This window comes from Antedon mediterranea, chromosome 10, assembly GCF_964355755.1.
Source record: "Antedon mediterranea chromosome 10, ecAntMedi1.1, whole genome shotgun sequence".
NCBI classification, from domain to species: Eukaryota; Metazoa; Echinodermata; class Crinoidea; order Comatulida; family Antedonidae; genus Antedon; species Antedon mediterranea.
This window is the reverse complement of record NC_092679.1, coordinates 4,645,318-4,671,301: the sequence shown is the minus strand read 5'-3', so window position 1 is coordinate 4,671,301 and position 25,984 is coordinate 4,645,318. Positions and strand designations below refer to the sequence as shown.

The 25,984-nt window shown below is 32.9% G+C and overlaps 2 protein-coding genes across 4 annotated transcripts in view; one reads left to right on the top strand and one right to left on the bottom strand.

Annotated features, from left to right (window-relative positions):
- LOC140060145 (tubulin polyglutamylase TTLL5-like) overlaps nucleotides 1–6,717 on the top strand; it is a 72,490-nt gene extending 65,773 nt beyond the window's left edge. For both annotated transcript variants that reach the window (XM_072106233.1, XM_072106232.1), the window contains one exon: nucleotides 5,988–6,717. In XM_072106233.1, coding sequence (XP_071962334.1) covers nucleotides 5,988–6,016 — 29 coding nt within the window. In that variant the 3' untranslated portion in view covers nucleotides 6,017–6,717. The remainder of the gene's footprint in view (nucleotides 1–5,987) is intronic.
- Nucleotides 6,718–12,625: 5,908 nt separating this feature from the next.
- LOC140060024 (transforming growth factor beta-2 proprotein-like) lies at nucleotides 12,626–21,188 on the bottom strand. Of its 2 annotated transcripts, none has more exons than XM_072106059.1 (4): nucleotides 20,679–21,188; nucleotides 15,412–15,726; nucleotides 13,811–13,888; nucleotides 12,626–13,453 (listed from the first exon to the last, which is right to left on the bottom strand). In XM_072106059.1, exons 1-4 carry the CDS (start codon nucleotides 21,097–21,099, stop codon nucleotides 12,858–12,860), a joined length of 1,410 nt encoding a protein of 469 aa, XP_071962160.1. In that variant the 5' UTR covers nucleotides 21,100–21,188; the 3' UTR covers nucleotides 12,626–12,857. The 2 variants fall into 2 exon arrangements, with proteins under 2 accessions (XP_071962160.1, XP_071962161.1); XM_072106060.1 differs by having other exon boundaries at nucleotides 13,811–13,885.
- Nucleotides 21,189–25,984: the final 4,796 nt, after the last annotated feature.

Genomic DNA, 25,984 nt, shown 5'->3' with positions numbered 1-25,984 from the left:
AAGCGTGGTTCCCACTGGCGACGCAACACAAGGACGTGACGCAACGCAAGTGAATTGACCAATCACAAGCGATGGCTTATTCGCTTGTGATTGCTAACTGTCTATAACTTCGCTTGTCATTGGTTAAAACGCTTGCGTTGCGTTTACGTCCTTGCGTTACGTTCTAGTGGGAACCAAGCTTTAGGGACTGAATGTGTCCCCTTGATAGAGTACTACTGAATATTATAAGAATATAAAGAAAATAACCCATTATTAAGGTACAACTTTGGAAACGTACAGTAGTGTCCGCGTAAGTTTGCCTCTAGTTCACTTCACTAAAAAGTATTCCTTTATAGCGGTGTTCCTGAAAAGGGGGTGGGGGTGTATTAAAGGAGGCGGGGCTATATTTATATTTATAGGTTTCACTTTAACAAACATACAACCTAGATGTTTGGTTTGATTGACCGAGCGGTTAACACAGTGGAATCGTAATTACGTAGCCATAACATTGGCAAGGGTTCGAGGCTCACTCGCTTTATGGTTCTGGTGGTAGAACAAGTCTTCTCGGATAAGGACTATAAACCGTAGGTCCAGTGTACACATCTAGCTCATGTGCACTTTAAAGAACCTAGTACATCTTTCGAGACGAGTAGGGGGTTACCAAGGTGTACCAGTACATCACAGCCGCTGATCTTCAACTGGGCCCTCTGGGAGACCAGTCTTTGACTGAAGAGGTCGCCCAGTATAAATATTAATAAATAAATAAATATGACATAAAAATTGTTATAGCTGGTTTTTTTAGATGCTGTTTTTCCCAAATTGATTACGAAGTCATACGTACAAACTGTGCTTAATTGAGCTACATGAAAAGGTTCTAAAGTTCTGTGTTAAGACCTGTGAAAGTAACATACGAACATTAAACTTGTTATTGAGTTTCTAGAGTTTGATAAAGAAAGTTCATGATCTTCACTTACGAGTTTATTTTGATGATGTTGATGTTGTAATTATAGGATCGCGTGAGGAAGAGGAACTGCTAAATGAAGGATACAACGAGTGAAGTACGGATAGTGTTGCAAGCTGATTATAAATTTCTTTATAGTGTATCAAATTCCATCAATTCGCTGTGCATATACATTTAATATTCAACACAGTTTTTAAAAAATGCATTTACTTCATCAGTTTTTCTCTAAATAAAGACCACTAAATTTAATTAATTTAATAGTGAACTTAAAAACAGATTTTATTTATTAGCTATTTATCATGGCAAAAATACAAGTAACAATAAAAGTCAAAATTAATAGTTTGCCATGGCGATACAGAAATGAATTTAGTATCTTTTGAACTAATTGTTGCATTGTCCTCAACCATGAGTAAAAATGTATATTTGGTATTGTATAGAACCTCTATAAGGGGAAATCTTCATTATCTAGCAAAGTGTCCCCAAAGGGTGTGGTGACCCCTTAATAGGGATTGGCCGTTTCCACTTGTTTGTTTCATAGGATTGTGTCCCAGAGGTTTTCATTTCATAGGAGTGTTCCAACATGTGTATTTTTTTCACACTGTGGTTTCTAATTGTTTTTTAGTTTTCATCTAAACAATAGTCTTGGTAAATGCCAAGTGTTTTAGAAGGTTAAAAAGTAATTCAATTAAATTTTTTTCAGTTTGTTTTTTCATTTCACTTTTTCAAAACTTTGTTGTTACAAGTTAATTACGTCTGTCAATTTAAATAAGTATTCTATGCAAACACTTGAAAAGAGGAGGGAGGGTGAGGAAAGATAAGAGCATTATTTATCTAATTCCTTCACACATGCAACAAGGGAGAAATAGGCCTACCCTAGTTTTTTACGATATTTATAGTACCTCAATTTATATTGCGTAACAAATGTACATGACAATAATAAAAACGTAGAATAAATAAGTTAAAATAAAGATACGTGCAGGTTTAAAGAGATTTTTAATTTAAGATTTTTGCCTGAAGATATAATTATTTTATTACGTTTGACTTTTGATTACAAAACCTTCAACAGCAATAAACACCAAACAGTAACTTTTATTGTTTTTTTTAAACGTTTTTATTCATCATAAATTCGGTCAACAGCTAATTCTGATTAAAAATGGTTTGTGCTTTTTATTGATGTGGCTCAGAATAATAGAACAGATGGGATTTTGCCACAATTTGGTGAACTAATTAAATGTTTTAGGAAGGGATAATTTGTTTGTTGACATTTGAACTTTTTGTGGGTACCATTCTGTATTGGATGCCTGAATACAATTAGTTTATACTATGTACCACCCAGCTTCATACGCCCAAGGTTAACCAACACATTGAAAGCTGTCACATGTGACAATTATTTGTCCAGTGTCATAGGTAAATTCCATAATACAGTATCTTGTGTGTAGCACATATATCATGGAGGGTTAGGTTAGAGTCTATACTGGCCAAATTTAGATACACTTACCACTACCAGTTTATTTTTGTTTTTTTAGGCCTACTATTCTAACTTTTCCCCGATGTCATCATGCATAACAGTTGACTGCACATTATACTTTCTATTTTTACTCCAGTAATACCCTTATGTCAATAATTCATATCCGGTCTCTATTAGGATAATGTCGTAAATCTCAAACTAGCCTGGATGTGGTAAGGGAGTAATAAAAGTTGCAAAGAACTGGCCCAAGTTATCACACTTAATGTAGTAATGTCATTAATCACAAAGGCTAATACTAAAGTGATATTATATGTATCAATATTTGTGTGTGTGTGTTTGATTTGTGAGTTTAACCAGTAAAATATTGGTATTATAATTTACACATAGTATGTTTAGTTATTTAAGGCTAAAAGATTTTCTTCACCTTTTCAACTTCCAGACTCTAGTTCATGCTTTTATTTCAACAAAAGCTTGTTTGTTGTTTTTTTTTCTGAGACTACCGATAATAATGATTTAATAATTTTGCATAAATTCACCAACAAAATGTAAAGAATTTTGTCTAGTTCAATATTATTAAAGATGTATTGTCCCCCAAAATCATGAAAAATGAAGATTAATTAAATCAGACTTTGAATAGGTTATTTTGTAGTTTTAATAAAGTTAACCACTTCTGTAGAAAAAAAAACCAGACCCAATTCAACCAAAAATCCATTGACAGGCAGCCAATTTGACTATTTTTTGCTTTAAATTACAGTTTTTTTAGGTAAACAAATTTTTTTTCGATCTAATTTTTGGTCAAAGTGGATAACTGTTATAAGACATTAAATGGCATATTCAACAATAAAAATTTAAATAATTATTTTTTCAGGGGGACAATACATCTTTAAGAACAACAAATTAATTTTGTACAGTATATAACGATATAGCAATGTCTGGACATAGCCTACACCAATAATAGTTAGGCTTAAGGACTTAAAGTTCAAACTGCTATAACTTGTAACTAAACTAACAATCGGACAAATATTGTCATGTCACAGTATATTTTTGGGTTATTGATGATAGATTCAATATTTTGTATTATTTTGTATAAGCTCCTTCACAAATGTTTAACCTGTGATAAGATCTTGGTTTCACTTTAGATTTCGGAGAAATGAAAAAAGACAAATATTTGTTTTAATTAAAATATTTTATTTATTCTATATGTTTATGTGATATATATATGTGCCCATACATGGACATGATGATGTCACATCACTACCATATTTAGGCGTATCTCTACCATATTTGGGCAGGTCACACTTTTTTTGTCAAACTAGGTTGATAATGTAGATGTGAGCTTTAATTAGTGGATGGGATTATACAGTATTTGAGCATTATTCAGTCATTTATAGAGCATTATAGATTTTTAGACCCATACTCACTTCTACTTATATTACCAGTACCTTAAAAAGTACCGCCACGCTTCTGACAAATTAAACATGTGGTGTTTTCCATATTTCTAGGCATTCAAATGTTTGCACTGGCAAAACAGCATCCACCTCAAACCCGACTAGACCTCCCTTAAAGAGACTCACGTATACCATTACCAGCACCCAGCTAGGCTCGTGATTATTGGTGTCCTATAATTCTGTGCCGCTCCTAAGTCGCTTAATTACATGGCTAGGTTTTGGAGATTTTTGAAGCGGTCAATGTTATTCCGTAATTGAATCATTATAGAACAGCATGGGTTTTCCGATTGTTTCATTTGATTTCGACAAATGAAAAAATGATGATTGATCCGCTAGTATGTTAATCGCTATGACAATAATGCGTGTAATTGTCATAGTGGGGGTCAAGATATGATAACTTTGTTAATGATAAGTGATGTAAAGGTCAGTCAAGTTTGGTTAGAGGTAATTTTAAGTGATGAGCATTGTGGAAGAACAAAATTATTAAGATTTGCCAGCACTTCTTATTTGCGATACACTAGACCTATGTAAAATATTCAAATGTCTGAGATGCGCCATAATTTATAGCATATCTTTTCGGTGCACAGAAGCCAGACAACAGGATTTGATTAGTAGAGCTAGTTTTCGTCGAAAAGCTGTGTAGTACTGGAATATTTCAATGGAAGTGGAGTTGCTCAATTCTCCAGCTCACCTAGCACTTTCTAATCCAATTTCAAAGCCATTGATAAATTAGAGAATTTAGATATCAGTGCTCTAAATGCTTCAAATAACCTAAATGGGAATGATCTTCTTCCACAGTCTCAAAGCCTTTATTACTGTAGTGTAAGTTGTATAACAATGTCTTCAGTGCACAAAAGAAATTTTAATGCAATCATATCTTAATCTAATCCGCATTTTCAAAGTTTTGGTAATCCACTACACTAATGCTAGTAGTAAGCATTATACATTTTACTGAAGCTTTAGATGACAATGCATCAAAGATATGACGTCATTCACTAAGCCACAAATAGGTCGTTGAATGAAGCGATTGTTTAATAGCTTAAACACTTGCACCCGATCATACTGCACCTGTTGTAGCATCAAGCTCACCAGATCTACACGTGAAACATGTCAGATTTCCGTCTTTTGTACCGAAAGGAACACTTTGTAATTAACTTACAAAGCAGGATGAAACACCTCGATTCAGATTATCTTGCCCTGTTGCATCGTTGTGCAGTTTGGGAAATATTGTATTTGTTGAGATGTTGTACAGTAAAATGACAATAAACATTGATAGATCGTTTTAATTTGTCAAACATTGTATGCACAGGTCTCACAAATTCTTAACACTTAAAATGTCTATCTCCCTACCAAGACACCTATAATAAGAACTTAACACATTCTCCCTTTCATACTTATCTTATTATTATTCATAAATTCTTCTCTATATGATATTTTTAAGCAAAAGGACATAATAAAATATGTCCTTTTTCTTCAGCCAGTTCACGCTCTACCAAAACTTTGTTTTCATTGATAATTATGATCTCAGAAACATAATCCAAAACAATTAAATTCTATTAACAATGTGTCGTGTTATAGCCAGCAGGGTTGGGACTAACAAAGGCCTCCTACCACCTACACACCTCCTAAACTTTACCTCCAGGTGAAAGTCAACAAGTACATTTGCTTTTAATTTTCTCCGTGTTATTCTAATAAACTCTCCAGACAGTCGTAAACTATTTTGATATTTTGTCTGAATTTTTTTTAACCACTCTGACATTAAAAGCCTTGAAAATGTGGTAAAATGAGATATTCTGCAAGAATAAAAATTAATTTACATTGCTGAGAGGATTTTATCAGTTAACAATACTGGTAATATTTTTTCTTTTAAAATGTTAACAAAAAATGTATTATTATTTCGGGAATAAAGATCTACAGTAACATGTCTTTTAAAATGATAACAAAAAATGTATTATTATTTGGGAATAAAGATCTACATGTTCTATTTGACACTAATATGGCAAATTTCACACCTTTTAAAATTAAGTTAGCCAACACAGGTATTCTCAGGGCTGCGGTCAATTCATTTGTACATGTCTGTGTTATTCCAAGTCAGATTTAATCACAGATATTTCTTTTCTTTCTGTGGCAGGTTTACAAGCTAGTGTCACGAGACATTGAAACAGAACAGATCGCCAACAAAACATAAGCAATGACCTTTGACCTAATACGCTGCGGCATTATCATATTGCACAAGACCGTCTTCCTTCAATGCTGCTATATCTTGTCGTCATCGGTCGATGAAGAAACCAACTTTTAAACTTGCTTGTATTTCTACGGTATCCAATTTTGATGTCTTTCTATCGATTGTAAAATATATTTAAATACATGTATTGTATTTTACCAATTATGAACAAATGTTCAGTAAATTAGATTAGAGTAAAACCCAGCGGCTTTTGTCTTTAAAAAAACTCTGATGTCCAAAAAAATGCTGCCCTCGTTGCCCTTCGTCCAAACTTTTTACTATAATAAATTGTTGATAGCAGTAATCAATTTTATGTAGTATGTATAATAATGAATATTATTATTGGATTTAAAACTTTTAAAACATTGTGTTTCAAAACTTTGTGTATGTGCCAGAGTTTCAATAATAGTCTGCATTTCCTTGACAGTTACACCATCATCTAAACTCTGTCTACACTATCAAACTTTATGTGACAAAAAAATGTGAAGTGCTCATATATATACTGTAGACATGATGATGTCATATCACTTCCATATGTGGGCATATCACTTCCATATGTGGGCATATCACTACCATACTTTTTTGTCAAACTAGTTTGGTAGTGTAGACAGAGCTATATAGAGCTATATCTGGAGGACCAAACTTAAAGCCTTGGCTTAATGCGTCCTCCTCACACAATTGTATTTATTATTTTATGTTTCTGTTCATATTGTATTGTGTTGTGTGAAACAATAAACTTGAAACTTGATATAGCTTCACCATTTAACTTGTGCATGATGCAACTATCACAATTTTTCCATCAGAAACATCTCACTGCCGCACTGTTAATGTGATGCTATTAGTCAGTAAAACATGTTAATATAATGGCTGAAGTTGAACGTTTTGTCAAAAAGGGTAATGACATGTTTAAAAGGTGGAAAAAGCTGGTTCAAAGGTGTGTGGGAAGTGAATCATATTGAACGTTTATTGAGAATGGGGCCAGGGGTATTCTCTTAATGTGGGTGTCACGAAACCTAAGACCACGAAAGCTAAGACCCCCTAAGACCTAAGAATCACGAAAGCTAAGACCCAAGACCTAAGATTACAAATTCTAAGATATACTACAGCTTAAAAACAATACTTGTTTATCCATACATAATTTTAAACACAGTAGGTTTCATTTATTACCATAAATATAATTTAATACTACCGCAAAACATAGATTAAACTCCGATTATTTTCGCCCGTTGAGTAAATGTATATTTTTTCTTTACAACAAACAAACTTGACGGGTTGTTTGTTGGTATATATTTACTCCATTGTGTTGGTTCAGAGGATGTTTTTCTTACGCACCTGCCTTTCTTGTATTTTGACTCCAAATTTGTTGACTAACTTTATCCTAAATACCACACTTTAAAATTAGGACTTATAAGTACTTTCAGAAGGAGAAACACATAAAAACAAATAAATAAATTCTTTAAATTGATGATTTAACAGACGTGTTCTTTGTATACTGTAACTCCTCGAGCTCCCCATGCTCAATGTTTTTGTTTCTATGGAGCGCCAAAAGAGCAACAATAATAAGAAAAAGAAACAAAAAAACTTATCATGATTTTTAAATTAAAATTTATTTGCCAGTATTTATTTCTTCGTACTTGCTTGATTATACTATTATCATTACAATTTTAATTTTACATTGTTCCATCCACACTGTAGATGGACTCCACAGAGTTTTCAGCCCTCTATATAATTTTTGCTCTTTTGACGTTCCATAGAAACAAAAACATTGAACATGGGGTAGGCCTACTGTACTGTAGGCTAGTCATTTTGTGTGCAAGAAAAACGTCTGTAAAATCATCAATTTAAAAATGTATTTGTTACTTTTTATGTGATTCTTTTTCATGAAAGTGCCAATTCTAAGGTGTGGTATTCAGAATAAATGTTGGGAGTTAAAATACAAGGCAGGTGCGAAAGATAAAAATTTGTAATCTTATGTCTTGGGTCTTAGCTTTCGTGATCTTAGGTCTTAGGGGGTCTTAGCTTTCGTGGTCTTAGGTTTCGTGACACCCCTCCTAATGTTGTGGTACGGAATATCTTGTTGCTAACCAATCAAGTGTGCTTGGTTTGAATCCTACAGTAGCTCTACTAACATAATTTATGTTTTAAGATGTTAAAATATTTATATCTAAATACTACTAACATTTAATATTTCTGTTTGCTGAATTTGTAAGTGCACACTAATGTGTTCACTTTCTTGCCCACAATTCCATGACCACTTCTGGGTATAACCAAGTAACAGAATTTTTATTATTTAAAGTCCTGTCCTGTTAAAGAAGACCAAGACTTTGGATAGAGAATTTTCATTCTTCTTGATATTTTAACTACAATGATTACTAAACATTATTTTATTCCATATGTGATTTATGCATTTTTGCTGCAGTATTTTACTACAATACTATTAAATGATTTTATGCATTTTGCTGCAGTGTTTTATTACAATACTATTAAATGATTGTATGCATTTTGTTGCATTATTTGCTACTGCTATATGCATTTTAAAGCTGTTTGCTGCAGTAATGTTTGTTAAAGGGTATGTAGAATTTTAGTAATGTGTTATATGAATATGTCAATAGAAGTAATATGTAAAAACAATAAGTTACTTTAATTTGTATATTTTGGCTAGTTATTTATTATATAAACAGTGTGTTTCTTTCTCTGTCTGTTTGCATTCCAGGTTTACAAAAATCTGTTCCAATTCTTTCATTTTGTGCAGTTTTCAGGTTTTTGTTGTTTTTTTTTTTTTTTGCTTTTTTAATAAATTTTTTTTTTTTTTTGGATGGAAGGAGTTTCTTTTTTTTTGTGGGTTTTTTGTATTTCTTTTTTTTTTACAGTTTTTGGGGGTTTTTTTTAATACTTTTTATTATATTTAGTTATAGCTGTTCTAAATTAAATTATTATTTTTAAATTTTAAATCATTTATTCTAATGAAATCAACAAATGTTCTGTTTTTTCTGTATTTAGTTGGTTTTTATTTGTGTAAAAATCTTTTATAAACAGCATTTACAGGTATCTTTATATGCAAAATGTTCACGAAAAGTAATTTCTGTTTCACCATAATTTTTAGAATATTAATAATATGGAAACTACAACTCTTTCTAACTAAATCTTTTTCTACATACTCACTAAATCGTAATTTTACTCATCCAAAAATACATCCAATTTCAGATAAACCCACTTAACTAGCCTATATGTTTCCTCCTTGATAAGGCTTGTTATGTAATACATGGAAAGCCTTTTCAGTGACTTGCTTGTAAGCCTAGCCTATGTGTTCCAGTAAGTTTAGTCTACATGTTCCAGCAAGTTTCCTTTCCAGCTTTGCAGGTGCAAGTGTTGAGAAATCTTATAAGTAGTGAAAGGAAGTTTTTGACCTTCTGTTTTTAAGCGAGGAAACTCAAATCAGGTCCCCCATAGAATTAGTTGCCTGTGACTCATTCTTTAACTTAAACGTGGTATCCAATGTGTTTTCAATAAATTTCATATTTTAAAAGAACTAATAAATTATTTTATACTCTACTTAACATTGGTATCTTAATGACATTTGAAATTTAAACATAACCTTTTTTTACAAATTGAAATTTATCACTTTAAGTAGTATTAAGCATATAATTAGGCGTTATCCTATTTCAATTACACATTTAAGTTATATCTTGCTAAATTTATGTTTTAAATTGGGCACATCTTGCTCTTTTCCATTTTAGATTTAAGAAATATATTTTTTTCAAGTAGTTTTCAGTTGATTGGTATAATATAACAAATAATAATAGTGCAATAAGAAAAACTTTCTTCATGTGAATCTTTTTTTATTAACTTTGTTATTTTGTAGTTGTGGAAGAAGTATTTTAAGAACCATCTTAAGTCACTTTTGAAGACATACATTTTCCCAATGATATGTACTGTAAGCATTTTTAGTACTTAAGTGTTGACTTAAGTGTGTTTTTAATCATTAGCATCTTCAATATCACTGTTGTCTAATCACCATCATTTATTCAAATCATTCCTAGAACAATACCTATTCTCTTTTCCATTTTTTTAATGCAGTAAACATAATTTCATACACTGTTTTTCCATTAGTTCATTTATATCTGATCTTCATTTCATTTTAAAACTTTTCTTTGAAAAAATTATCCAATTTAAAAGCAATAAATCTGGGTTGTGTTTGTATATTTTAAAAGTAATTGTATATACAGTAATAGACATTGTTATTATTCTGTGACATGTTGACTTTTTTGCATAAGTTTGTCAAATGTGTACAGTTATGAATAAATAATTATTCCACTAATTTCATATTTTCTTTATTTGTTTTCATTGCTAGCTTTTGAGCTTTTCTTTGATCTTTATGATTTTGATAGAATTGGTATGTAAAATAGGTACTCTACCGACTCACACCAGGCCTCTAACGAACGCGCTGTACTATGCGTAGAAACCAATCCGTGTGGTAACAACTTCCGTTCATAGTAATAGTAGATCAAAGGTAAACCGTTAAACATTTTAATTATGCTAAAACATGACGAACTTATGGTTGCATTTCTTATTATTACTTACAGAAATGTTTGGTAAATTCCTTTGTAATGCGTCTATTTGATCTCTAAGATTTGATTTACGTTTACAGGATGTTGTATATCAATCCGCTAAATTAAAATAGATCTCATCAGATTAGTATTTCCGTATCTACCGTACTTAACAAGGTACAAACTTACAAACTTATTTATCAAGTACAAACGACTAAAAAAAGATTGGATCGTGTGGGTGTACGTAGGCCTCCTAGTGTCTGCAATTACAACAGACCTCGAAGAACACTTTTTAAACCCCTGGCTGAGTTGACCATTTTGATGTAGTGGCTGATTGATGCAGGAGAAATGGACAAACTTAAAACGGCATCATATCACTATTGCAAATGCCCACTGGATTCAGATCTGCCATCTGTGAAATATATCTCTCCAAGAAGTGTCCTCTGCATCAATGAATTAATACACCAAATCAATTCCAAGTATCGGCCTATCGTAGGAAACAGATCATTTGAAATTGTTTGTAGCAATAATATGGTAATTTATCTGAAGAAAACAGTAGAAACATAGCTTTATGCTGCATTTTAACTGCACCATTTTATATAGCAATAAGGTCGTTTTGTGTAAAATTTCCCTACACTACACTGGGGAAATGTTTCCCTGGAGCGATAAAATATTAACGATGGATGCTTTTGATCTCTTTGGGAAAATGGTAACTATTTTACAAATTATATTGTGATACAACTAAGCTCCCTGTAAAACAAATAAGGTATCCCGACATACTTAATGTTCTTTGAAATCTCAGGGTATGAAATTAGCACCCATTGAGACGTGACATTTCTGTGTTGTGGGATTTTGCTTGTCAATATATTAATGTACAGTACGTGTCATTTCGCTACTTATGTTGAGATGTTTTTGAAAAATCCTTAGAAAAACCTGAGAACACTTCAAACTAAAAAATCGTTATAACACAATGTTTTTAAAGCGTATGTTTAAAAAAATATTTTTCGTGATATTGTTTCGATTATTAGGTTTTCGTGGAGGTTTTTAATAACTTATACCAATATGTGTTCCCTTTCCTAAACAAAGGAAATTGCTAAACTTTATTAAAATAAAAATAGTTGTATAAAATGTCCAGTTGTTTTAAACCCATGGCATGTTGCTTATAATATTATGAATATTTATCATCGTTTCAGTTCAGTTGAGTTTTTGGTGAAGTTTCAATGTATTTTGTCGTTGATGATGTTTTATTTTATTTGAGGACATTGACAATTCTCTATTTCTTGCGTTATTATTTTCAGTAAATTTCAATATAATCCTACTGCAACGTTGCTTAGACCTATTTATAGTAGATGATGACTATTTCTTTAAAGGCCAACCTGGAAACCCTAGACAAATTCTATATTTCGTCAGCTGTGTTTTGCGGGCTGCATGTAGAGTCGTTTTTAAATCTGTTCGGCAGATGCCAACTATTCGTTCTCTCTGAAATTCAAAAAAGCAGGGTTGAATCTTTCTAGGCCTACGTTCATGTTTTAAAAGAAGAATTGTTATAATAATAGTAATATTATATTATAATTGAAAAACTTATTTCGAAATATTAAGAAATAAATTAGTATAAAATAAATGCACAGTGTTTGGTTTAATGAATATTCAACTTATTGAATTAGACACTGATATTTAAAGAATTGTTCGTTAAGCCTTGTAGCGCGCTTTTCCCAATAGTAAGCACCTGGAGTATTCGATTATGCAACAATGACATGCAAGATCTGCGCTGCTGGTGTTTTGGCAAAGGTAGGAACAAGTATTGTTGTTTCTGATATGTTGATTATCTGTAACTGTTACTTTACGTTTTTTTCGGATAAAATCCTGTATTCAAAGTGTGTAGTGTATTTTGTATGATGTTAAGAGATATCATGATATCTGTTCAAAGCTAGAAAACGAAACAACACACAAAACAGAAGCCAAGCAATTTCACTAGAAATGAATGTATAGCATTTTTAATACTAAATGTTTTTTTCTTTACGGACTGTTTTACTAATAATGATATTGTATAATGATGATGGATACTGGCAATTACTTAATAATTACAATTTTTACTATTTATATCTACAACCAAACGGACACAAACATATAGTTTAGGACAAACACTTAGATAGACAAATTAATAGAAAACAACTCTTTGAGTTGCAGAAAACATTGATAATAAATTAAGATAAATAAATTTGATTCGATCTTAGCTACATTTACACGACGTCGTTATCATATCCGATAGAGTTGTGACAACGGGTTTGTTGCCTTCATAGTATAAAATTGATAATGGTTTTAGCTTCTTTGATACGCAACATGGTGATGGTGACGCATCTGGGTTCATTTTCTTGTAAAGACCTATGACCTGCGTATTCATGACGTCAGTACCCCACATGTACGGACAACTTCCCGCACAAAAATTAGCTCTGTATCCACGTGGTCGTCGTATCCATCGCCAATTCAGGTGTTTTTCAAAATCAATATAAAATTCCCGAAGACAACATCTTTTTGAATTTTCATAATCACAGAAATCTTCGTCAAGCTCGGCAGCTCTGCGTTGCCGTTCGCTCCTTCTCGTTCGTCGTCTATGTTGGTCTGTTCCACTTTCATCATGTTGTGCGCCGGGTGATAGATTCATTTGAACGCTTGTTTCTTCAATGCTTCCAGACATTGAACTTGGAGAAGCAATGTAGAAAACAATCAATGTTGGATATGATCCGGATTTTATGAACATTTGCGCCGTGCTTTCGTCGTCGTGTGGCGAGTCACCTCTGTCTGTAACAGGTACCTGTTGATATGGACCTATGGAAACATTGTTGTAATTATTATTATATTCAATTTTTTTCACATACTATGAAATATTCCGGGTTTTTCCTACCAAACTTAATTTAACTTGTTGGCATCTTCCTAAATCGTCCTACTTAGGACCTTATCTGTACGTAACTTGTTCATCTTTTTATTTGTTTACATCTTCTTTGTTGTATTTAGTGTGATAAGTAAAAGATTGTCTTTCCATTTCAATTAGTTTATTCTGTCATAAATAATAACCTTTTCTACTCTTTCCTCTGAATTGTCCTTACTGTTCAGAAGATGCTTGAGCACAGTGATTTTTTTACCCACCATATTGTAGAACAATAACCGTGATCATAGGCTACTCACCTGCTAGAAGAAATTGAAGTGGTTGTCGGTCTTGGAAAGGGTCACAATGCGTTGTTAATTCGAATCCGTAATCTTCTGCTGAAATAGTGAAATTTAAACAATACAATTAATTAGGTCTATACTTAATTAAACTTTTAAAGAAATACAGTAGTCATGTCAAACTTTTATTAAAGTAGAACCACTACTTTGGAACAATTACTCTATTTAGGGACACTCAAGTTAAGGAACATCCTAATTAAAGGGACACTTTTGGAACCTTGAGTAGGCCTACGATACAGTATTTTGCTGCAAAAAAACCCCATTACCATTTCTTTCTTATTATTCCTTATGATTCTTTTATGATCTTCATGTGAAACTAACGGGGATTACGGTTAATCCTACAGGCAACCTCTATTTTGTGGACTCTCTATTATTAGGATGCTACTTTAGTAAGAGTAAGAGTTAGGAAAAGTCAACAACTTTGTTGAGTAAGTCATATTGGTCAGATTGTCAATGGGAATTGAGAGAGTTTTGCTACTCCATACAATTCAGGAAATGCCCATCTTTATCTTATCTTATCTTTCTGATTATTAGGAAGGTTATCAAAAACTGTATCGAAAAACTTTATCTCTTTTAGAAAAGAACTTTTTAAACAAGTTTATTTCATATAAAGAAGGTCTATTTACAATCAAAACAGTAAGTGTTTGAAACTGTTTACATTCATAAAATGAATTGCATAATTTTAAAGCATTAATCTCAGAGAAATTATAAGCCAACCAATTTCCACCGAACCATGGCGGATACAACCACCGCCTGTCGGAAATACAAGAATTACTTAAAGGATTTCGGGAAATTAATCAATTTTCTCTTTCTGAATTCATACGATATTGCACAAAAAAAAAACCAATGAATTGGTAGAACGCTTGTCATGTTATAGCCAATATCAATTGCTAATTTCATGCTGTAATTTGTGTTACGGAAATTTACAACTCTCAAAATAAATGTATTTTAAAGTAAGCGTATTGATTTGGACACCAATTTCCGGTAGTAGTGTATTTTAAAATGTTTTAAACACGTTTATGAACCAACAAGGACACACGAATTAAACGGATATAATTCTTCACTGAAAACCATAATACTAAATTGAAATGATTGAATTTATTTTGATTGTCTAGCTTATCACAGTGTATTGGCATTTCCCCAAATCCACTATTTATTATATACCATATTCTTCCGTTTATGTCCCCAAAGGTACAAGTGTTTGAGAGGCCTTGACCTCCCAGAGGTATACCGAGTGGGGGTGGGGGGGGGGGGAAATGAACGACACTCGACAGTTTATAGTACACATATCTTTACTTTATACGTATAGATTTGTCTTTTATCATTTTATAGTTATGTACACACGGGCGAATCAAACTCTTTTATACCAAGAACAAGCAGTAATTGTGGGCCTAGGAAAAGTTTTCCATCATGTACCGAGTGAAAAGTCTAAAGAAAGTGTACGTATTTAGTAAGAGTTCCTTTTGCACCTATGGATCTAGGTATAACTAGGTTAGCCTACTTCATTTTTTCCCCAAAACTGATTTATTGTGATAAAGTATAGAAATATTTTTTATACTCACTGCATGTTGTAATAGACCTCTGGATGGCGTCCTTTACGTCGAAAGATAACCACTCATCGTCGTCCGTATTTACCACTTTCGCGCCAACAAACTTGCGTAAGGGGCTGTTTGTCCCGTTCATGCCTTCGATGGCATATAACTCAATATGTTGCTCGCTTACCGTTGCCTCAGACTTGTTAGCTTTAAAAATCCTCAGCTCTGCTTTTGTTATTTCTATAGATTTGGCCATTCTTTGTAGGTCGCTAACATTGAACTTATAGAACATAGAGTATTTGTTTTTCACTCGGTTATCACTGTAATAGGTCTTGAAATCTTCTGTAAAAAGAACAAAAACAACGTTAGAAAAATGAAGGTTTTATTAAATTTGGAAAGTAGAAAATGCTAATGGTGTAAAAAGAGAAGCTATTTGCTTATTGCAAAAATTTTATGGGAAAAGTTGCAATAGGGTAGTCCCAATTAACGTATGCATGTGCTATTCATTTTATTTGAAAATCTGAAAGTTGCGTGCATGTTATATTCTTTCAAGAAATTTCCATAGATACATCTGCACTTTATCAGGTGTTTTAAAAGTGCAGTAAATAATCCTATAATTATTTCGTGTTAGAAAAAGTCAACTAGTAGTTTTAGAAACCATTACAAAGATCTTGGGTCAGAACCATTGACACAATATGGGAATTGAGAGAGTTTCAAGTTCTACTAACTCAATGAGGAAACCTTTTCCCTATTAGGCTCCTACTGTATCAAGTTAGAAGCAATCGTTGTTGGATTAATTCATATTGGTCAGATTGACAATATAGAAATTTAGATAATTTGCTACTCTATAAAACACAAGAAATGCCCATAGGGTAATTTGTACTTTATAAGGTTTTACCAAGTGTAGGAAACATTCCTATTCTTGTGTGTTTCAGAGTCTTAACTCAAGTTGTAAAATTGTTGAATTTAGCAGGCCTACTCATATCAGAAGCCATTTATGGAGATGTTGGTCAGCAAAACTGACCACAATGAGAATAGAAAAGTCTCAAGTTTTGGTATCCTAGATACATCAAACTCAATTTACTGTTTACGAAAGAAAAGTGGTAACGATCGTGAAATACCAGGCAGTTTACAAAAACGTTACTGCCTGATATGACGTCATCAATGACTAGCCACGTCTTGGTCTAGTAGTACTATGCCTTGTCGATTGTATCCGTCCAAGTATCCGCCAGAGATTCACAGTTTTGATGAGCGCATTCTGATCTCATAATGCAGTTTAGGCCTACATGAGAATTCGACTAGTTTTTATATTCAAGAGTTGATTAGTCATCGAACTCGTCAATAAAAGTCTTGAAGAAATTTTGACTCTTCGTGTTATTTTAATGCATTTACAGAAATGGAGCGTAACTTTATAATACCGTAATGTTTACAAAATTTATCAAAACTGACATTCATTAATGATTAAGTTTTTTCTTACATTTGTTATCAATTTTGGATTTTTGAGTAGGCCTACGATGCAGTATTTTGCTGCAAAAAAAACCCCACTACCATGTTTTATTATGATTTAGTTTAAATCTTTCTTTCCAACGAATAGATATGTAGGCTAAGTGGCGGTGTTGGGAATAAGATTTAATCTACAATTTTATTAAATTTGAAGATGCATCTCAAAAATAAGATTGAAATAATTACCAACCAATAAAAATGATACGACAGGTACTAGACTTAAATTAGAAGTTGCAATTTTCGTTTATATACGAACTGTGGATGGTTTTAAAAAAGGAAATAACTAAGTTTACGAACAGTAGCAATCTGTAGCCGGAAAAATTACATTGAACCTTTACACAGAAGTTGATTTATTTGACCTTACAAATATTTTCCGGAAAAGACGTATATCGTGCTGTCATGTTAGAGAACCGTTATTATAAACCATAAAACGGAATCAAAAGAATCAAGTGTTTAGGTATGTTTGTGAATGATTAGCTGTCAAATCGAAAGCATTCAATTCAATTTTCTTTTCCAGAAAGACAAAATACAAAATATACATTAAATTGAAGAGAAAGGCCTTTTACGGCTCAACAATGGATGCAAACTGGAGAGATTTAATTTAATGTACTGTACACGTATTTGTTTGTTTGTTTGTTTTATCTTTATACTGGGTGACCTCTTCAGTCAAAGACTGATCTCCCAGAGGGCCCAGTTGGTGATCAGTGGCTGTGATGTACTAATACACCGGGGTAACCCCCTACTCGTCTCGAAAGATGTACTAGGTTCTTTAAAGTGCACACGAGCAAGTTGTGTACACTGGACCTACGGTTTATAGTCCTTATCCGAGAAGACTCGTTCTACCACCAGAACCATGGAGTGAGTGAGCCTCGAACCCCTGCCGATGTTACGGCTATCGTGATTACGGTTCCACTGTCTTAACCGCTCGGCCACTCACTCACCAGTTTGTGGTCCATGGGTTTTTGTATTTTAGGTGATCATTTAGAATAAAATGATCACCTATTGTTATTGTATAAAATCTTTATTATTATTATTTTATTGTTTTATTATATATATGAGTGTGCTTTGTATCTGTATGTACATTTGATTACGAAATAAAAAATAAATGAAATGAATGAAATACAAATAAAGACAATTTTCTGTTACTGCCACTGACTGCCGGATTGTAGAAAAATGTGTTTGTAGGACCTTGACAAATTTAAATTTTGTCGGATCGGATAATTAATTAGAAACATATATAGTAAGATAAGATAAGATAAATTTATTGAACAAACGCTTTTATATCAGCGGCACACGTTTACATTCATTTACAAGGCAATGTAAAAACAAAAAGAAAAGTATCAAAAATAACATTTAAGTCTTAAATAAGAAGCGAATTATACAAGTAAAGTGAAATAATAAAAACAAGGTAATCTTACAGATCTAACAATACTAGTAGACGAGCCAACTTTAAACAGTATTACTGTACCACCGAATTCCGATTAGTGCTGTATCTCCACTGTAGCAATATTTCTCCAGTGTTATTGGCACATTCCGTAATACAGAATCTCATGTTTCACATGTGATGCCTGTATCATGGAAATACAGTAGGTTGAGGTTAGTCTACAATACAAGCTTTACATGTGTTTCACATATGATGTTGTATCACGACATTTGCCTATAACACTGGAGAAATTATTACTTGTAGGCCTATTATACAAATGGATTATTGGGACAAGAAATTAACAATACTCCTGTTGTCCTCATTACAAGCTGCTGGATCCTATATAAATTGCTCGCTGGCTGAATTTAAATGTGATAGTGATAATGCTAATGTTTGGCCCACCATACAAGTTGCCTAATGAAAGTCATATATCTTTTCGGGATTGGGGTTACCTCCATATCAAGCCCACCCATGGATGGCAGCAATGTGGGCAGAAGGTCAGCAATCATGTCCTAATTATTGTAATCACAGGAGGTACCGATGTGTTCGGCAATCTGAAATAGGGGTATATGCATTACAATTGAATTATATTAATTGACCTCATTCAGGTATTAATATGAATAGAAGACGGAAAGCAATTGTGATGTTTTGAGGTGAGGTGTTAGTTGTGTTTCCTGACATACGTTGCTTTTTTATAATAAAAGAAACTTAAGAACAAATGGATCTTTCAATTCCATTCAATTCAATTATTTTCTTTCGTCAAGCACTCTAGCTCGAAAATTGACTTGCTTGTCACGTTTATAAACACATCCATAAAATATGATAAAATATGAATCAACAAATACAAAAATTACATAAAAAGGTTAAAATATGCCACCTCATCTAGATCTATGAGTACCTATCCAAGCATGCAGTTCAATGTTTCAAATGTAGAATTTGTAAAAAATGTAATTATGCAAATCAAAATATAGCTTTTTTTTTATGAAAGGAAAATTAAGAACAAAACGTGAATTGGCTCAACAGGTCTAGTATTTACATATAATTTATTTATAGTATTGTATTGTACTGTTGTTTTTGTTTTTAGCTTAGTTATAGTTTAGTTATTCATGTCTTTATTTTTCAATATGTTCTGTTCTGTTTTGTTTCTTGGACCGCACCGCATATTGTGAGTCAAAGGTCAACAAATAAATAAAATAGAATACTAAATGGAGATTCAACTTTAGAAAACCTATTCAAGATTGTCAGTTTGATGTTGTATTATTAAAACCCCAATTATGCAAATCAAATGTTTGAATTAGAGAAACAAACTTGCCTTTATAATATTAATCCACAGACTTATTTCCTCCATGTAATAATTATGTGTTTGGAATCTGCAACATATGGACAATATTTTTTCTGTAATTACAAGTTGCAGGGACTGTCTATTAGTATGTTTAAACCAAGATAACAATTAGCAGCAAGAGACGATAACTTTGAAACTATAAGTAAATTGACCTAATTCGACTGTCCGAGTTTCCAATAATCGAAGTCTCACTGTCTGGAAATATAAGCTTTAGTATAAGCATGGATATATAAGATTGTATAACAGGTTCACATTGTTGTCTGGTGGTACATATACTTTAGTACAGAATATATGAGAGTTTAGTTTCCACAGAGTCCCAGATGTAAATTCTACAACTGTTAGATAGGCCTAATAAGATATTGCAATTTAATTATTACAAGAAAAAAGATTTTTGGATTGCATCCTAGTTCCAGTAGGTTTACTTATAGCCAACGTTGTAAGGATGAAAAAGATAATAGGTTGTTTGGGTGACGTAATTAACAAAACGTATTAACAAACACATTTCTACATTCTACAAGTAAAAAGTAGGCTACAATAAACGCTGTGCAGTGGTTCGTAGGATATTACTCAATGGGAATATGTATTTTACAACAAATTAAGCAGTTTCACTTTTGATCCCAATGGAAAGCAAACAATTAATGTCATATGCACGGTTTAAGTTGGTGTAGTACTTTTACTCATGATTAGTTCACATATTTAGGAAGATAGTTTTGTTTCTTTGTACCTCACGAATTACTTTAAAGGTGGTAAATCCGTAAAAACCAGAAAGTTGACGTTGAATTGAACTGACCATCTGTTTGTTAATAGTTAGTTCTGAAGTGTATGATGTATTAAGAATGAATTTGATATATTACTGTGATATTCTTACAGGTGTTAAAAGGGGACGTACCAATGCGCATATTACCGTAAAAAATACCATAAAGTAGGCCTAAATAGGCATATATGTATTTCAATAGAAGGCCCATAGTGTTTTTTCTTATATAGGTCTGAATACATTTTTTTAAACAAAATGTAAAATGTACTTACCGTTATTTGATATTTGTGGCCATTCTTTCTCCAATGAATAAGTTTTAGTAAGTTTTGCGTAATACTCGTCCTCGTTAATGGAATCGTGACAGGATTCCAATTTTTCTAACCACTGTTCTTCCAGAATTCTTTGCGTTTCATTCCATTTTTCCTCATCGTCTTTTGGAATTATTGCTGGTCCAGTGTCTTTTGGTGGGACAGTCATTCCCAGCTTACTCAAAATTTGACCGCGTATAGCCGCTGTCCGTTTCGTTTCATATTGGTAAATGTCTAACATACACTGCGAACTTGAGCAAATTTCAATACTAATAACAAAAACTAAAGCAAACAAATATACTGTCAAAGACATAGTCCTTCGTCGCGTTTTTCCAAAAATGTTCATACTCCTCAAACTATAATTTAAAAATGTAAACAAGTCCATTGTCAACACACCTAGCCGGCGTTTCGGCAACTGGGTATTTCTCTGATTTTATGTTATCCAGTGGAAAGTGATTCGTATGCTACCGCGTCCAGAATTAACTATTGACTGAAGGATGCAAATAGTTGGCTATATATAATAATGTCCCGTATGGGGGCGTTGTCTGATTTGAGTTTCTAATAGGACTATGTCTATCAATCGAAGCTTAACATAAATAACGTATATAATAATTGACAAACAGTTGGGCTTGACAGGTGTATTCGTTTCATCAAAGACTGCGAAGCCTGGTTATGATGGGTTATTCTACTGGTCTTGTATGTTTGCGTGATTTAATCTCAGCAAAATTTATAGTAGCCATTTTTCGGAGTCTTCTAAAAACTAGATAGACCTAACTTGTAGTATAGCGACATCGCGAAATGTCTCACAATTGTTACGCGCGCGTACAAAAGTTATTCCTCTTTCATCAGCGTTTGGGCGCGCGCGTCGTGCGTGCCGTGTCATTTCGTGCCGATGAAGATAGCATCATCAAATAAGCTTAATCGTGTTTATATTATGCAACCATGAGTTTTTTGGGTCACTGAAGCGATAATAACCAAACATTTCATGTGGTGTGAGAAGTGATTGTAATTTGTGACATATGTTTACTATACTGGGTTGAAGTGACCAACAAAAACATTCTTGAATACGAACACAACACAAAAAAAGAAGTTTGATTATTTTTATAATTTTTGAAGGAATACTTACGTTTTACTTCTGTGCGATACTTTTAACTTTTGGTAGCAGTAGCCTAATTGCGGCGCAAAAATAAATTAATAAAAGAAAAACTTCTAAATTGACACGTACAAAGTGATTCCTGAAAATGAAAACTGGTTTTGGGTGTGAAATATTGACCAAGTAATGTAGATCCTGATCATCGGAGATGTAATTTCAGAACAAATTATTCAAATATTGTATTTTGTTAATTTCAGTTAATTAAAATATGGAACAGTGGGTTTATTATTCCAGACAGTCCACCCTAGCTAAGACAATGTCCCGCCGAAAAATCATCTTCAGTATGGAAATGGAATATTCATTTCAGACAGACAAGTCGCTTTCAAATCCGGTATTAATGTTTCGCCCACTTTTGAGACCAACGTCATTCTCGTCTAAGCTCGTCTAGCCAAACTCCTTCCAACCATTCTAACCCAAAACAACAGTACAAACCCCGGTTATGTCGTGATCCTATCCGACAAGGTGTACGGCCCGTAGGGAGGTGTGAGGCTAGAAATAGATTTGTATTGGTAGTAATCATTTCCGTTTGGTAACCGTGCCAGACCACATTATACATTCACCTCGTGTTTCAGACAATACTTATCTTGCCTAATAAAATCGGGCCACTTGAATGGAGAGTTCATCAAGGTTTTTCCAAAACGTGGTTCCAATTATTCGAATTGTTAAATATCTTATGTAAAATGAAAACCCCTGAAATAATAGATTTACCTATATCTCCTGCTTTTTGCCCCTGCCTCAATGTTTCAATTTTGTTTTAAAATTAAAATCATTGACTAGGAACTAAATAACTTGGTGAAAATGTTGACTTCAAAATAGAACTAATTAACAATTTATAAATCTGGAGTAGGCCTATCTCATCACCGCTATCGACTCTGGAGGAGGGTGTAATGTCACTCCATTGTAAATTAATCTGGATGAACAATCATTCCCGATCAAGGCAACCAGATTATTTTAAGAAAGAATATGACGATCAGTTCATGATGAGTTCAACAGTCTGTCCCCTGTCCTTGGTAGAAACAATTCGATTATTTCAATGACGTCACAGTTGTAGTTTATGTATATTGTAGATTTGTGCGTTGTACTGTAAAGTTTTATTAGTTCTAAACTTTAGAGGGAGACAAATTGTGTACCACAATACAATTTTAGTTCATTGTAGCAATTTTGTTTTTATTGTAGCAATTTTCGTCTAGACCATTCTGAGAATCAATTCATACGAAAACTTTACCAGCAAAGTTGTATAAGTTTTAAAATTTAGAGGGAGACAAGTTCACCACAATTTCCAGTTTAGTTTAGACCTACTACTGTACATTTGAAGCATTTTATCTGAAACACTACAGTACTGTGTCGTAAGAATATAATTATTTTGGTCTCCGAGATAAACCAACAGATTCGTCCAACGTGCGCAACATGTTCCCAGACCACCCTACTATGTCTATTTCATCCGCTGTACGTGTTGGAATTAACACATACTGCTGGGTTTTACAAATTACTACATTCGCGCCGCTTGTGATATGAACTTTTCGTTTCTTTATGCCACTCGTATTTATTCTAAATGATGATTTTCCAATTTTCGTTGAATGTTACGAGGATTTTAAAATAGTGGGGTCTAGTGCTTACAAATTAATAGTGAAATTACTTTTTGCCTTATTTTTTTTATCTATTTTGCATTGTAATTTTTGACATTTTAGGAACCTCGGTGACTATATGCAAAACAACATGAATATGTCTGCTTTAAGAAATTACAGTTACATTTTAAAAGATATTGTGTTAATCAATTATTCATAACTTAAATTTCAGATTTTTAAACTTACATGAACTCAACATGAACCTAGCTCTATGCTTAGTGGTTTTCTCTTCTCCGAATTACACCTCAACACGTGTGAACCACTGAGATACAGTATCATAATTTTCTTATTCAAACATGTGGTTCCCGCTGTGTACCTATGAAATGTATAGTTTTCCAACATCTGAAAATTATTAATTTTTGTAAAACTTTGCCATATGTATTTCTGTAACCGACAGATACTCTTTTGTTGTTTTAAAATAATAGGTATTGTTCATAAAGTTAGCCTGGATAGCGGGCTTAATGAATCGAATCCGAGATTTAAATTAACATGGTTAGGCACTGTTGGATTTAATATTGAGATGTTTTAAAATTAAGATTCGAGTTATATGTTTATTACGTATACGATGTATCAAAATGTCATTTAAAAATTATATTTTAAATTCAACAAACGTGTTCATCCACTAGAGACGCAACGAAAAGGACGTATACGCAACGAAAAGGATATATATGCAACGCAAGAGGACGTATACGCAACGCAAGGACGTACGTATACGCAACGGGCGAATTGACACGTGACAGTTGATCTGATCATACATCTCTATGATCATAGTGCAGCACAACAATTTTGCATCATGGTTTAAGACTATAAATCGAAAAGATTTTTGCTTGTTTCCTCTCTGTTTTCTTTAATATTGAAAACTATATTATCATATAAAAAATAGCCTATAGTCTAGTTCAAGATTCACAAATAGGTAGGGCCTAGTTATGATATTACTATCCAAAACTTGAATTGTCATCAAAACAATGAACTCCACCGTAACCGACAACATCCGCCCACCTCCTGTATTATGACCGGTCTACTTTTCGGGTTGTCCTTGGGCAGGACGCTAATAACGTAAGGTATTATTAGTAATCATCTTGCATTGGTATTTTTGGTAGGCGGAAGACACCGGAGTAAGGACCTCATTGAGCTAATATTGTTTGTTTGTAACTTAACTATAAACTTATTAATAACAATAATAGTTCATATAGCGCATACTAAGAAAGCTCCCAATGCGCTGCACATAAACTAGAAGTGGCAATAGTTTAATGAAAGGAAAATGGAAGACTTCAACTGGGTCTTGAAAGAGTTTAGAGTAGGCCTGCACACATGATTGAATTCTTGGTAGGGAATTCCACAGCAAAAGTTAAACCACCATATGTAGGAACTATACTAGCAGGCATTGAATTATTTATTTATTTATTTATTATTTATTACACCTTATTTATAGCGGGTGACCCTAAATAGCGTATGCTATACCAAGGGGCCCTCTTGATGAGTGACAGTGGCTGTGGGTATACTAGTCTCGAAAGATGTACTAGGTTCTTTAAAGTTCACATGAGCCAGATGTGTACACTGGACCTACGGTTTATAGTCCTTATCCGAGAAGACTCGTTCTACCACCAGAACCATGGAGCTCGAACCCTTGCCGATGTTAATATAGACCACTTGGTCAATCACCGCTGAATAAGTTTCTAATTTCTTTTGTTCAGTTAACTGTCAACCTCCTAATAATTCATAATAAACGTATATTGTCACGATAATGATTTTGCTTTTAGTTCAAATTGATGTCATTTTTGTTATGAGGAATATAATTTTACTATTTTGAAGCTATATAATTATATTCGCCTGACAGTTGAAACTCAATCAGTTAAACCATCCTAAATTATTCTCATGGTTAAACAGTTAAAGCTAAATTATATAATGTTTTTGGTGATAAATAAAAATATTATTTACCAAATTACCGAATTATGCTTTTTAGAAAGCTTAAAATAACATAACATTTTATTTTAATACAGTTTAATATTGCACTATCGTATGATTTTTCGATGAAAAGTTTAATCCTGCGATCATTTTTAATTGAATAATTTAGCCAGAAGATTACTGACCGCTAACTGCATCAATTGGAATAATCCCGAATTAATTCCCTATGGTTGTTTAATATTGTCATTTCCATTATTACGGTGTAGTTTACGTAAATGAGTACCACTATTTACTATCATATCCGAGTCCGCTTTTAATTTACGATTTTCCTGGAATAAGATGAATAATTTTGTTTGTATCATTTGTATTTTTGTTTTACTTCGAAACACAACTAACAGCAAAAATAAATTCGCCAATAACAGGAGGGTTAACATACAAAAACAGAACAAATACAAAAACAAATGCCTAAATAATAAACATCATTTTCAAATGATTCCGCAATGTGGTAAAAAAGATGCGTCCGTGAAATACAATTCTTTATTTATTTTTTAGTCGCAATTGCATGTTGGCCGCTGCCCATTTTCCAT

Bases quoted from the DNA above. Each gene is read 5' to 3' on its own strand.
- LOC140060024 (XM_072106059.1), bottom strand. From the start codon at position 21,099: ATGGACTTGTTTACATTTTTAAATTATAGTTTGAGGAGTATGAACATT. The intron at 15,727-20,678 runs GTAAGTACATTT...TTCTTTTTACAG, and splicing joins GCCACAAATATCAAATAACG to AAGATTTCAAGACCTATTAC. The intron at 13,889-15,411 runs GTGAGTATAAAA...TCACTATTTCAG, and splicing joins GAGGTCTATTACAACATGCA to CAGAAGATTACGGATTCGAA.